This window comes from Ranitomeya variabilis, chromosome 4, assembly GCF_051348905.1.
Source record: "Ranitomeya variabilis isolate aRanVar5 chromosome 4, aRanVar5.hap1, whole genome shotgun sequence".
NCBI classification, from domain to species: Eukaryota; Metazoa; Chordata; class Amphibia; order Anura; family Dendrobatidae; genus Ranitomeya; species Ranitomeya variabilis.
In genome coordinates, this window is record NC_135235.1 from 750997474 (window position 1) to 751011641 (window position 14168).

General features: G+C 56.2%; 1 protein-coding gene and 1 long non-coding RNA gene across 7 annotated transcripts; one reads left to right on the forward strand and one right to left on the reverse strand.

Annotated features, from left to right (window-relative positions):
• Window positions 1–591: 591 nt before the first annotated feature.
• Window positions 592–10590, reverse strand: CEP95 (centrosomal protein 95). Of its 6 annotated transcripts, none has more exons than XM_077254719.1 (22): window positions 10223–10590; window positions 9243–9369; window positions 9040–9168; window positions 8733–8840; window positions 8440–8553; window positions 7550–7625; window positions 7372–7478; window positions 7206–7304; window positions 6897–7133; window positions 6644–6792; window positions 5266–5405; window positions 5035–5167; window positions 4773–4890; window positions 4511–4695; window positions 4319–4411; window positions 4087–4207; window positions 3838–4007; window positions 3363–3437; window positions 2828–2980; window positions 2227–2373; window positions 2081–2152; window positions 593–2004 (listed from the first exon to the last, which is right to left on the reverse strand). In XM_077254719.1, exons 2-22 carry the CDS (start codon window positions 9259–9261, stop codon window positions 1828–1830), a joined length of 2622 nt encoding a protein of 873 aa, XP_077110834.1. In that variant the 5' UTR covers window positions 9262–9369; window positions 10223–10590; the 3' UTR covers window positions 593–1827. The 6 variants fall into 6 exon arrangements, with proteins under 6 accessions (XP_077110837.1, XP_077110834.1, XP_077110833.1 ...); XM_077254718.1 differs by having other exon boundaries at window positions 10150–10589; XM_077254717.1 differs by having other exon boundaries at window positions 9243–9447; window positions 10150–10589.
• Window positions 9852–10216, forward strand: LOC143766770 (uncharacterized). Its single transcript, XR_013213637.1, has 2 exons — window positions 9852–9916; window positions 10036–10216. It is a non-coding gene; the product is annotated as an uncharacterized LOC143766770 (long non-coding RNA).
• Window positions 10591–14168: the final 3578 nt, after the last annotated feature.

Genomic DNA, 14168 nt, shown 5'->3' on the forward strand with positions numbered 1-14168 from the left:
ATTGCAAACGGATGTCATACAGATACTTAGATGCGAGGAAATCGCATCGCAAACGGATTACACATGGATGACCATAAAGGAGTACACTTGTGCGACTCTCAGCCGAGAGAATCAGACCAATTTTTAATACGATAAGTGTGACGCCGGCCTACCATTGTTAATGGCATTCTGGGAGCCATAGGTTTGTGATATACCAATGAATGTGTGCCTGACTTGACATTACAACCGATTGCTTTACTAAGCTTGGTGGATCCGGTCTTGTATTCATGTACTGATGGTGAACCTGGTGTTGTATTCATGTACTGATGGTGGTTCTGGTGATGCATTTACTTCTGGTGATGCATTTACCTACCGAAGGTGGTTCTAGTGACATATTCATGTACTGACAGTGGTTCTAGTGACCTATTTATTGACGGATGATGAATACATCACCAGAACAATCACTACATGAATACGTCAAAAGAATCACCATCACAAGAATTTGACCCACCATCAGTACATATAGAAGGCATCAAAACCATCATCACTTGGTTGCAAACTATTTGTCGCATGACAGACGTAAAAACCATCAGACGTATCCCAATATCTATAATGGGGTCTTGCTTAGCTTTCATTGGGCTATCTGTCAATCGCATGACACCTTCATAACTATTGGTTTCCATGACGTCCTTGGGTCTGATATTTAATATAGGATCGTTGTCAGAGCAAGAGAAGGGGTGCATTAGGGGACCTGCGGGGTCACCAGGGTTTGGCAGAGGGCACCAGAATACCTTGTCCCGGCCCTGCTGCACAGAGCCAGATGCCACTTTCCTGCTTTCGCCGCTGTCCTCGCTGCTCCCCTTCCTAGAAGCCTTCATTGTGTAACAGCAGTGTAAAGCATGGGGAGAGAATGTAATAATTACCAACAACTCATTATCAGGATTTTGACTGTTTTCATTGCAAAAAAAAAAAAAAAGTTAAAAACCCAATAAATTATCTGGAGAAAAAGAACATTCATGGGGGAGGGGGAATAAGGCACGGCGGCGTACGAGGAAGGGAAAGTGGCGGTGCCATCGGGCTACCTAATTTTTTTTTTTTTTTTAAGAAAAGGTGCGGTGCAGTCTGTTGGTACTGCGGCTCAGTCTCCCGACACGTCAGAGTAACACAGCAGCACAGAGGATTTCAGTCTTCCTATACGTTGGGTCAGCACAGCCGCACAGGCTCCCGACACGTCAGAGTGACACAGCAGCACAAAGGATTTCATTCTCCCGACACGTCGGGTCAGCACAGCCGCACAGTCTCCCAACACGTCAGAGTGGCACAGCAGCACAAAGGATTTCATTCTCCCGATACGTCGGAGCAGCACAGTGTCATCGCAGCTCAGCCTCCGATACTTCAGAGCGGCACAGCAGATTTCAGTCTCTCAATACGTCAGGTCAGCACAGCCGCACAGTCTCCCGACACATCAGAGTGGCACAGAGGATTTCAGTCTCCCGACATGTTGTAGCAGCAGTGTCATTGCAGCTCAGCCTACGATACATCAGAGTGGCACAGCAGCACAGAGGATTTCAGTCTCCCAATACATCAGGTCAGCACAGCCGCACGGTCTCCCGACACGTCAGAGTGGCACAGAGGATTTCAGTCTCCCGCCATGTTGGAGCAGCACAGTGTCATTGCAGCTCAGCCTCCCGATACGTTAGAGCGGCATAGCAGCACAGAGGATTTCAGTCTCCCGACACGTCAGGTCAGCACAGCCGCACAGTCTCTCGCTACGCTGCGCTGCTCAGACGTATTTCCAGCCTCAGTGCAGGGGGACTGTCTGCCGCCCTCCGGTGGCCGCCCGGTGTATCACAGGCCGTGGCTCTTGCTGTACTGGAACGCCGCCATGTGCAGCCTCCTCTGCAGCCGCTCAGCCTCCAGCTCCCTGAAGAAGGCGTCCTCGTCCGTGCGGAGGATCATCTCCTGCAGATCTTGGATTTCCTTCTCCATTTTCACCCGCAGCTCTCGCTTCATCTGCTGCACGTTCTGCGGGGGAGGGGGTGCATGTTACTGGGGATCCGCACTACGATCAGGCGCGGTGGGATAATCGGGGGACACTCACCTTGGACTGCGCCTTCTCCCGGCTCTGGAGCTGCCGCCGCTCTCGGCTCACGGCGTCGGCCATCATGGAGAACTGTGGAGGGAAGGGATTACATGGTGGGCGGCCAGCGGCTCGGCCGGGGACGGATGATGGGAGTTGCTGCTTACCTGATCCTTGTAGTAGTTCTCCATGGATTCCAGCTCGTCCTGGTGCCGCCGGCGCTGCTCCTCGCGCTGCTCCTTGGCGTAGGACCGCACCTCCCGCAGACGCCGCTTCTGCAGCTCCAGACCCTCCGCAAACAGCTGCTGAAACATCTGGGGGCAAGAGAAGGCCGGGTGAGGCCACGGGGGTCCTGCCCAAAGCCGAGGGGCCGCCGCAGTGTCCCCCCAGTCCGGAACGTCACATACAGTCTCTGCTGACTGACAGCCATCGCATCCTGTGAACAGGTCGTTACAGTGTGTCGGTCTGGTCAGAAGAGTTGACTGTTTGTTACAGTGTGTCAGGGATTGGTACTTCTGATGTTTAGAGCATTGTCCAGACTGACACACTGTAACAAACCCTCAGCACCTCCTGAGGCTCAGCCATGTTCTGATCACAGCTGGGGGATTGTTACAGCAGCATCGATGGCCGACAATCCTGTGTGAGCTGCAGCTTGTTACAATGTATCAGCGCAGGAATAACGCCATGGTCTAACCTGGATGCAACAGTGACAACCCTACTGCTGTGAGGACGATGGGGGCGGGGGGCAGCAGCGGGGGTCACACTCACCCGCTCCTCTCTGGTCCGGGCCCGCAGCAGTTTGGCGCGGAGCTGCACGTGGTAGTCGTCGTAGTATCTCTTCGCTCGCGCCACTTGTTGCCGGTTTTCCCGCTGACGGTTCTGCGCCGATTTCTGCAGACGGATCCGGTCCTTGAAGTCTTTCTACAGTGACATAAATAAGATTATCCTCCTCCGCAACTTGTCATGCTGCACCGCTGCCCGCTGCACCACCACACCCCCGCCCGCTGCACTGGTGCCCTCTGTATGTCCACACTGCTGTACCGCGGCAAGCAGCACTGGGTTGTTACAATGGATCAGGCTGGGGCCAGACAGGAATCAGGACTGTGAGCAGAAAAAGCTCCAGAGGGTGGTCCACACTGGTAACGAGCTGTCCTGACCCAGGTCCTGCTCACAGAGCTGAAGGGCTGTTACTACGTAGCAGTGCAGGGAGGTTTCCATGAGGGCGAGTGGAGATCTTACATCCGCAGCGGTGGGAAAGGGGAGCCCCCTACAACCAGGGATTAGGGGGGAGGGTGCCACTGACCAGCCGCTGGTTGTGCTCCTGCTCCCTCTGGACGAGGCCGACCAGCAGCTCCTGCTTCCTGTGCGCTTCCTGCACCTACGGAGACAGGGACAAAAAAGTGTGAGACCCCTGGCGGGGCGTAATGACCCCGAAGGAGAGTCTCCTGGGGAGGGCGCATAATGACCCCGAGGGCGAGACCCCCGGCGGGGCGTAATGACCCCAAGGGTGAGACTCCCGAGGGGGCGCATAATGACCCCGAGGGCGAGACTCATGGCAGGGCGTAATGACCCCGAGGGCGAGACTCATGGCGGGGCGTAATGACCCCCGAGGGCGAGACTCATGGCGGGGCGTAATGACCCCCGAGGGCGAGACTCCCGGTGGGGCGTAATGACCCTGAGGGCGAGACTCCCGAGGGGGCGTGTAACAACCCTGAGGGTGAGACCCCCTCCCCCCACCAGCCCTGGCGGCCCCGCTCCCTGTGCACGGCCCCTCTCACCTCTTTCTGCAGCTGGCGCTCGCTCCGCTCGTCTTCCTGCACAGACCTGGCGAGCTGCTCCACCTGCGCCAGCTGCCCCCTCCACATGGCGCCGAGCGCGTGGGGCGAGATCTGCAGGTGAGGAAACTCCTCCAGGAGCAGCGGCAGCAGATTGTTCTCCGCGACCGTCACTGTAAGAGAGCGGACAGCATCACACTCTGCGAGGGGCCACGGCGACACCCCCCAGACAGCTCCACGAGGGGCACTTACCTGGGCCTGCTGGCTTCTGGAGGCTGGGAGTCCACCGCCTCGGTGGCTCCCGTTTGCCGCCGTACACCCGCTCCGGATGAGACCGCGGAGGATCCTGGAGATTTTCTTTATATTCTTGTTCCTTTGGGGGAAGGACAGAAGAGGTGACCACAGCGCCCCCGCAGGTCCCAGCCCGGTACTACACCTCCCGTGTGAACTCTCTGGTGTCAGCCAGACCGGGGCGGTCACTCACCTCGGCCCGCAGCGCGGCTTTCAGCTTTCCCAGTTTCTGTTTCTCCGTTTCCTGGAAGTCCTTCAATTCTTCCTCGTAGGCTCGGCGCAGCCGCTGTGGGGCAAGACGGGCGGTCACAGACTCGAAAGGACTACACAGATCATATCAACTACTGTTCTCTATTATCAGCCATTTCACGTCGGCAGCACGTACCCGGGCCTTCAGCCTCTCCAGGTCCAGCTCCTTCTGAACGCCCCGGCGGATCTTGCCCATCTCTCCGCGGCCGTCCTTATTGAGAGCGTCCTCGAACTGCGCGGAGACAGAGCGGCGGGGAGGCGGCAGCGGAGAGGAGGAGAGCGAGCGGGGCCTGGCACCAGGGGTCTGCACGTGCCGTGGAGCTGCAGATAGGAAGGACGCCCGGTTATAGAGTGGTCGGACCCCCAGTGCTGCCCCCAGCCGCCGTCCCTGTCATTACCGTGCAGCCGCTTCTTCCTGCGGATCTCCATGATGCTGTCGCTGTGCTGGGAGAGCTTGTCGTCCTCCTTCATCTCCCCGCCGCTCCCGCTTGGACCCCCCAGCGCCTTCCTCAGCATCTGTCAGCGAGATGCAGGGTAAGCTGTGCACCACACGGAGGTGCTGTGCACCACACGGAGGTGCTGTGCACCACACGGAGGTGCTGTGCACCACACGGAGGTGCTGTGCACCACACGGAGGTGCTGTGCACCACACGTTCTCACCTGGTCCAGCTCGTCCAGCCGGCGGGACAGCTTCTCCGACATCTGCTGCAGCTCCAGCTCTGACACTCTGTTCCGCACTCTCTGCACCGACAGCGGCTCGTCCGCCAGAGACAGGGGGTCTGGGGTCGGCGAGCTGCGGGAGCAGAACCGATCCAGTCAGACACTACATACCGCTGCTACTACGGGCAGGGCTTTGTGGATAACGGCCGGGGCATGGTCTCTGCCACTCACATCAGTAGTGAATGCTCGGGGTCTTCAGGGGGCCGCGTGGCTCCGCTCTGTATGTGTCCTTCTCTGGACAATGTTCCATCGCTCTGCAGCGTCACCAGGTGAATGTCCGGCGCAGAGCGGAGACACCCCGACCTCTGCACCTGGTGAGCGGGAAATGGGGGAGAGGGTGAGCGGGAAAACGGACAGAGAAAGCGAGAAGGCGAGCGGGAAACCGGACAGAGTGCGAGAGGGCGAGCGGGAAACCGGACAGAGCGAGCGAGCGGGAAACCGGACAGAGAGTGCGAGAGGGCGAGCGGGAAACCGGACAGAGCGAGCGAGAGGGTGAGCGAACGGGAAACCGGACAGAGAGAGCGAGCGAGAGGGTGAGCGAGCGGGAAATCAGACAGAGAGCGCGAAGGTGAGCGAGCGGGAAATCGGACAGAGAGAGCGAGGGTGAGCGAGCGGGAAACTGGACAGAGAGCGAGAGGGAAACCGGACAGAGAGCGAGAGGGTGAGCGGGAAACTGGACAGAGAGCGAGAGGGAAACCGGACAGAGAGAGCGAGAAAGAAAATCGGACAGAGAGAGCGAGAGGGAAACCGGACAGAGAGAGAGCGCGAGAAAGAAAATCGGACAGAGAGAGCGAGAGGGAAACCGGACAGAGAGAGAGCGAGAGGGAAACCGGACAGAGAGGGTGAGCGGAAAACCAGACAGACAGACAGAGGAGCTGAACCCAGTCCCTGCCCACTCCTTGCCGCCCAGCCTCCCCGTCCTGCTTTATCCCAGTCCTGCTCCTCGCCCCCTGTCCCGCCCCTCTACTCCGCCCAGTCCCTCGCTACCCATACTTCACTGTCCCGCTCCTCGACACTTCCTTGCCTGCCGCGCCCTGTCCCACCCCACTTCTCGCCACCCTATCTGCTCCACCCGTCCCGGCCAGTCGCACTCAATCCCAGACCCACTCTATCCCAGCCAAGCTTCCGCTCCTCGCCTCCACTCCTCGCTGCCCCATCCCCATGCTGCTCACTGCCCTGTTTACACCCCATCCTAATCCTCGCCGCCCCTTCCCAACTCCTCACCTCCCCATCCTTACGCCCTGCTGCACCCCCTCACCTCCCCGTCCTTACGCCCTGCTGCACTCACCTCACATGCCTCCTTCCCAACCTTACGCCCTCCCGCACCGCTAACCTCACGTGCCGCCCCGCCCACCTCACGTGCCTCCTCTGTCCTCCTCGCTGCCTCGCACACCTCACGTGCCTCCTCTGTCCTCCTCGCTGCCTCGCACACCTCACATGCCTCCTCTTTCCTCCTCACCGCTCCGTCCACCTCACGTGCCTCCTCTGTCCTCCTCACCGCCCCGCCCACCTCACGTGTCTCCTCCATCCTCCTCACCGCCCCGCCCACCTCACGTGCCTCCTCTTTCCTCCTCGCCGCCCCGTCCACCTCACGTGCCTCCTCTATCCTCCTCGCCGCCCCGTCCACCTCACGTGCCTCCTCTCTCCTTGTCGCCGGTGACTTCCGCTGTTCGGCCCCCTCACTCTTCTCATGGATATCTGAAGTAAGAAGAGAGCGGGTTTCCTCCCGGCAGAGCATCGCACCTCTCTGGAGATGGCGCAGCTTTGGATGTGACTGGAGCCCTGTATAAGGGGCACCTTACCTCCATGACCTGGGGCGGCAGGACCCCTTCTCCCATCTGGACGATCCATACTTTTTGCTGGACCGCTGAGGGAGGACCCCGCGCTGCTCAGCGACACCAAGACGTCTCTGTCCTCCGCAGGTGGCCGATCCTGCTGACACGGACGCTTTAGGAGGACGGCGGTTGGCGGCTCCGGTGGTCCCGGCCGTGTGGCGCTTTCCTGCTCCTCCAGTGAGTGGCCGTTCAGCTTGAGGCTTCCTAGAAACAGGAGCTTTCTTCAGTCTCTCCCACCCACCGGCCCAGAGCGCCCCCCGGTGGTGCGTCACTTACTGTTGCCCCCTGTGACAGCAGACAAGTGACGATCAGCGGCGGGGGGCCGGGGGGTCTGGGGCCGCTCCACCTCCTTCCTGAGGGTCACCAGATCCAGACCTGTTATCACACCAGAAACACGTCAGTAAGCGGCTACCGACATCAGAACAAATCCCCCCGTAATCACCTCTGAGCGTGAACGTGTGCGCCGTGTCCCCCAGATGGATCAGCTCCGCCGTAGACTCCGAGCCGTCAGCTCCCCAAGATGGAGGATGGAGATCGGAGGAGAGAGACCTGCGGACGAGCCGCAATCAGACCCCGGAGTCAAAGAACGGGGGGCAAGAAAACTGCAACTCACGACTTACCCGAAAGATGGAGGCAGGATCTTACCATCCCCCCCAAACTCTGCGAGTTGCCCCCTGAGAAGAGGATAAGCATCTTCTGAAAAAAAGAGGGATGACAAATACACATCACTGGCCTCCAGAGCTGCACTCACTACTCTGCTGGTGCAGTCACTGTGTACATACATTACATTACTGATCCTGAGTTACATCCTGTATTATACTCCAGAGCTGCACTCACTATTCTGCTGGTGCAGTCACTGTGTACATACATTACTGATCCTGAGTTACCTCCTGTATTATACTCCAGAGCTGCGCTCACTATTCTGCTGGTGCAGTCACTGTGTACATACATTACATTACTGATCCTGAGTTACCTCCTGTATTATACTCCAGAGCTGCGCTCACTATTCTGCTGGTGCAGTCACTGTGTACATACATTACATTACTGATCCTGAGTTACATCCTGTATTATACTCCAGAGCTGCACTCACTATTCTGCTGGTGCAGTCACTGTGTACATACATTACATTACTGATCCTGAGTTACCTCCTGTATTATACTCCAGAGCTGCGCTCACTATTCTGCTGGTGCAGTCACTGTGTACATACACTACTGATCCTGAGTTACCTCCTGTATTATACCCCAGAGCTGCGCTCACTATTCTGCTGGTGCAGTCACTGTGTACATACATTACATTACTGATCCTGAGTTACCTCCTGTATTATACCCCAGAGCTGCGCTCACTATTCTGCTGGTGCAGTCACTGTGTACATACATTACATTACTGATCCTGAGTTACATCCTGTATTATACCCTAGAGGTGCACTCACTATTCTGCTGGTGCAGTCACTGTATACAATATAGATTTCTGATGCTGCGCTTTACTCCGGAGCTGTGCTCGCTGTTCTTACCTCCGTTCTGGGAGGATGCCTCACTTATCTGCTCAGTCAGATACTCCAATAAGCCGTCAAATATCTCCAGGAGGTTTTTGATGGACTCAGTGTCTCCAAGGACAACGTTCTCTCCTATGGGAAAGTGAGGACTGGTGAAAGAGTGAGGACGGCGAGGACAGCGAGGGGGCGAGGACGGCGAGGACAGCGAGGGGGCGAGGACGGCGAGGACAGCGAGGGGGCGAGGACGGCGAGGTCGGCGAGGACGAAGAGGACAGTGAGGACGGCAGCTGCACACTGGGCCCTGCACTCACCTGTGATGTGGGACAGGCTGACCTGCAGATAGTCCAGGGCCAGCGAGTCGATCACCGATTGCACGTTGTGGGCGTCGTCCTCCGCGGTGCGAGAATCGGCAATAAGATCTGTGGATTAGGGGAATATTAAAGGGCCAGCGTCACTGCTGCTTGCTGTCAGTGAATAGATGGCACCGTGTCCCATTTCTGCTGCAGTCCTGCTCTCGGCTGAGGGTTTGTTACAATGTAGCAGATTTAGAGGCAACAGCTGTCCTCACGACAACACTGGTGGTTCGCCGGCCGCAGGGTCATGTGACGCGCTACGTACCTGGCACCGGCTCACCCAGAATGGCCTCGTACAGGGCGACAAAGACGTGGGCGTCACAGTGTGTCAGCTCAGCCACCGGCAGGGAGAGGCGGCAGCGGTACAGGAGGCTGTTAGCGATGGCAACCCAGTCTGTGCGGGGGAGGGGAGAAGCGTCAGGGAGGAGCAGTGTGAACAGGGAGCAATACCAGGGAGAAGGTACCGACCTGACTCCACCGAGCCCATCCTGTGCTCCAGCGTCAGCCGCCAGCCACCCCAGGTCCAAAGGAGGAGAACAGTCAGCTGCCAGTCACCCCGGGTCCAGGGGAGGAGAACAGTCAGCTTCTAGTCACTCTGGGTCCAGGGGAGGAGAACAGTCAGTCACCAGTCACCCCAGGTCCAGGGGAGGAGAACAGTCAGCTTCTAGTCACTCTGGGACCAGGGGAGGAGAACAGTCAGTCACCAGTCACACCAGGTCCAGGGGAGGAGAACAGTCAGCTTCTATTCACTCTGGGTCCAGGGGAGGAGAACAGTCAGCCACCAGTCACCCCAGGTCCAGGGGAGGAGAACAGTCAGCTTCTAGTCACCCCGGGCCCAGGGGAGAACAGTCAGCCACCAGTCACCTTGGGTCCAGGGGAGGAGAACAGTCAGCTTCTAGTCACCTCAAGTCCAGGGGAGGAGAACAGTCAGCTTCTAGTCACCTCAGGTCCAGGGGAGGAGAACAGTCAGTTTCTAGTCATCCCGGGTCCAGGGGAGGAGAACAGTCAGCTTCTAGTCACCCCAGGTCCAGGGGAGAAGAACAGTCAGCTTCTAGTCACCCCAGGTCCAGGGGAGGAGAACAGTCAGCTTCTAGTCACCCCGGGTCCAGGGGAGGAGAACAGTCAGCTTCTAGTCACCCCGGGTCCAGGGGAGGAGAACAGTCAGCTTTCAGTCACTCCAGGTCCAGGGTAGAGGGTACTGTCAGCTTCTAGTCACCTCAGGTCCAGGATAGGGGGAAATGTCAGCTTCTAGTCCCCCCAGGTCCAGGGGAGAAGAACAGTCAGCTTTTAGTCACTCCAGGTCCAGGGTAGAGGGTACTGTCAGCTTCTAGTCACCTCAGGTCCAGGATAGGAGGAAATGTCAGCATCTAGTCACCTCAGGTCCAGAATAGGGGGAAATGTCAGCTTCTAATCACCCCCGGTCCAGGATATAATCAGTTTCTAGTCACCCCCGGTCCTTCCCGCCGGGTCCAGCTTTCAGCCCAGCAGACATGAAGAGTTTGGGGCATTTAAACCGCCAGTGCGCGCTGATTGGTTACCACGGACCCGGCAGTAACTTCCGGATATGACGTCACGCTGGCAAACAGCAAGTGGAATAATTATATAACGAGCGACCCAGCAGCGAGATCCGGACGGAGAAACGGAACAAAGCCCGGGGAGAATAAAATAATATTCTGAAGCAAAACCGCAAAACATTGTTCCACATAGTATTCCTCCGCCGTAATGTAGTCCCGTCAATGACGTCACCGCCGTCTAAGCCGAAAAAGGGCGCGGTCGGAAGTGAAACTAGAGACGTAACGGGGCGTGGTCAACTGCTGCTGTTACTATGGTGACAGAAGTACGGGCAACACAGACACGTGACCAACAGACCAGACGCGAGCTGACGCCAAACAGTGACGTCAGAGGGAGAAGACGAAAAGCGAGAGGAAGAGGGAGGAGTGAGGAAAAAGAGGGTGGAGCGAGAAGAGGGAGGAGTGAGGAAAAAGAGGGTGGAGCGAGAAGAGGGAGGAGCCAGACGTGAAGAGGGAGGAGCGACAGGAAGAAGGATGAGCGAGAGAGAAGGAAGAGCGAGAGAAAAAGTGAGGTGAGAAAAAGGGAGGAGTGAGAGGAAGAGGGAGGAGCAATAAAAAGGGAGGAGCCTGAGCCAGAAACAGCAGAGGACGAGATACAGGAGAGGACGAGATACAGGAGAGGACGAGATACAGGAGAGGACGAGATACAGGAGAGGATGAGATACAGCAGAGGATGAGATACAGCAGAGGACGAGATACAGCAGAGGATGAGATACAGGAGAGGATGAGACACAGCAGAGGACGAGGTACAGGAGAGGACGAGGTACAGGAGAGGATGAGGTACAGCAGAGGATGAGATACAGCAGAGGACGAGATACAGCAGAGGACGAGACAGCAGAGGATGAGATACAGCAGAGGACGAGGTACAGGAGAGGACGAGGTACAGGAGAGGATGAGGTACAGCAGAGGATGAGATACAGCAGAGGACGAGATACAGCAGAGGACGAGATACAGGAGAGGATGAGATACAGCAGAGGATGAGATACAGGAGAGGACGAGATACAGGAGAGGAAGAGATACAGGAGAGGATGAGATACAGGAGAGGACGAGATACAGGAGAGGATGAGATACAGGAGAGGACGAGATACAGGAGAGGACGAGATACAGGAGAGGATGAGATACAGCAGAGGATGAGATACAGCAGAGGACGAGATACAGCAGAGGATGAGATACAGCAGAGGACGAGGTACAGGAGAGGACGAGGTACAGGAGAGGATGAGGTACAGCAGAGGATGAGATACAGCAGAGGACGAGATACAGCAGAGGACGAGATACAGGAGAGGATGAGATACAGCAGAGGATGAGATACAGGAGAGGACGAGATACAGCAGAGGACGAGATACAGCAGAGGACGAGATACAGCAGAGGACGAGATACAGCAGAGGACGAGATACAGCAGAGGACGAGATACAGGAGAGGACGAGATACAGGAGAGGACGAGATACAGGAGAGGATGAGATACAGCAGAGGATGAGATACAGCAGAGGACGAGATACAGGAGAGGACGAGATACAGGAGAGGATGAGATACAGCAGAGGACGAGATACAGCAGAGGACGAGATACAGCAGAGGACGAGATACAGCAGAGGACGAGATACAGCAGAGGACGAGATACAGGAGAGGACGAGGTACAGGAGAGGATGAGATACAGCAGAGGATGAGATACAGGAGAGGATGAGATACAGCAGAGGATGAGATACAGGAGAGGATGAGATACAGCACAGGATGAGATACAGCAGAGGACGAGATACAGCAGAGGACGAGATACAGCAGAGGACGAGATACAGGAGAGGACGAGATACAGGAGAGGACGAGATACAGGAGAGGATGAGATACAGCAGAGGATGAGATACAGGAGAGGACGAGATACAGCAGAGGACGAGATACAGCAGAGGACGAGATACAGCAGAGGATGAGATACAGCAGAGGACGAGATACAGCAGAGGACGAGGTACAGGAGAGGACGAGGTACAGGAGAGGACGAGGTACAGGAGAGGACGAGATACAGCAGAGGACGAGATACAGCAGAGGACGAGATACAGGAGAGGACGAGATACAGGAGAGGACGAGATACAGCAGAGGACGAGATACAGCAGAGGACGAGATACAGCAGAGGACGAGATACAGGAGAGGACGAGATACAGGAGAGGACGAGATACAGGAGAGGACGAGATACAGGAGAGGACGAGATACAGCAGAGGACGAGATACAGCAGAGGACGAGATACAGGAGAGGACGAGATACAGGAGAGGACGAGATACAGCAGAGGACGAGATACAGCAGAGGACGAGATACAGCAGAGGACGAGATACAGGAGAGGACGAGGTACAGGAGAGGATGAGATACAGCAGAGGATGAGATACAGGAGAGGATGAGATACAGCAGAGGACGAGATACAGGAGAGGACGAGATACAGGAGAGGACGAGATACAGCAGGACGAGATACAGGAGAGGATGAGATACAGCAGAGGATGAGATACAGGAGAGGAAGAGATACAGCAGAGGATGAGATACAGGAGAGGATGAGATACAGCAGAGGAAGAGATACAGGAGAGGATGAGATACAGGAGAGGGTGAGATACAGCAGAGGATGAGATACAGCAGAGGATGAGATACAGCAGAGGATGAGGTACAGGAGAGGATGAGACACCGCAGAGGATGAGACACAGCAGAGGATGAGACACAGGAGAGGATGAGATACATCAGAGGATGAGATACAGGAGAGGAAGAGATACAGCAGAGGATGAGATACAGGAGAGGATGAGATACAGCAGAGGAAGAGATACAGGAGAGGATGAGATACAGCAGAGGATGAGGTACAGGAGAGGACGAGATACAGCAGAGGACGAGATACAGCAGAGGACGAGATACAGGAGAGGATGAGATACAGCAGAGGATGAGATACAGCAGAGGATGAGATACAGCAGAGGATGAGGTACAGGAGAGGATGAGATACAGCAGAGGATGAGACACAGCAGAGGATGAGATACAGGAGAGGATGAGATACAGCAGAGGATGAGATACAGCAGAGGATGAGGTACAGGAGAGGATGAGATACAGCAGAGGATGAGATACAGCAGAGGATGAGACAGCAGAGGATGAGACACAGCAGAGGATGAGACACAGCAGAGGATGAGACACAGCAGAGGATGAGACACAGCAGAGGATGAGATACAGGAGAGGATGAGATACAGCAGAGGACGAGATACAGGAGAGGACGAGATACAGGAGAGGATGAGATACCGGAGAGGATGAGATACAGGCGAGGACGAGATACAGGAGAGGATGAGATACAGAAGAGGACGAGATACAGCAGAGGACGAGATACAAGAGAGGACGAGATACAGCAGAGGACGAGATACAGCAGAGGACGAGATACAGGAGAGGACGAGATACAGCAGAGGACGAGATACAGCAGAGGATGAGATACAGGAGAGGATGAGATACAGCAGAGGATGAGATACAGGAGAGGATGAGATACAGCAGAGGACGAGATACAGGAGAGGACGAGATACAGGAGAGGACGAGATACAGCAGAGGACGAGATACAGGAGAGGACGAGATACAGGAGAGGACGAGATACAGGAGAGGACGAGATACAGGAGAGGATGAGATACAGCAGAGGACGAGATACAGCAGAGGACGAGATACAGCAGAGGACGAGATACAGGAGAGGACGAGATACAGCAGAGGACGAGATACAGCAGAGGACGAGATACAGGAGAGGATGAGATACAGCAGAGGATGAGATACAGCAGAGGATGAGATACAGGAGAGGATGAGATACAGCAGAGGACGAGATACAGGAGAGGACGAGATACAG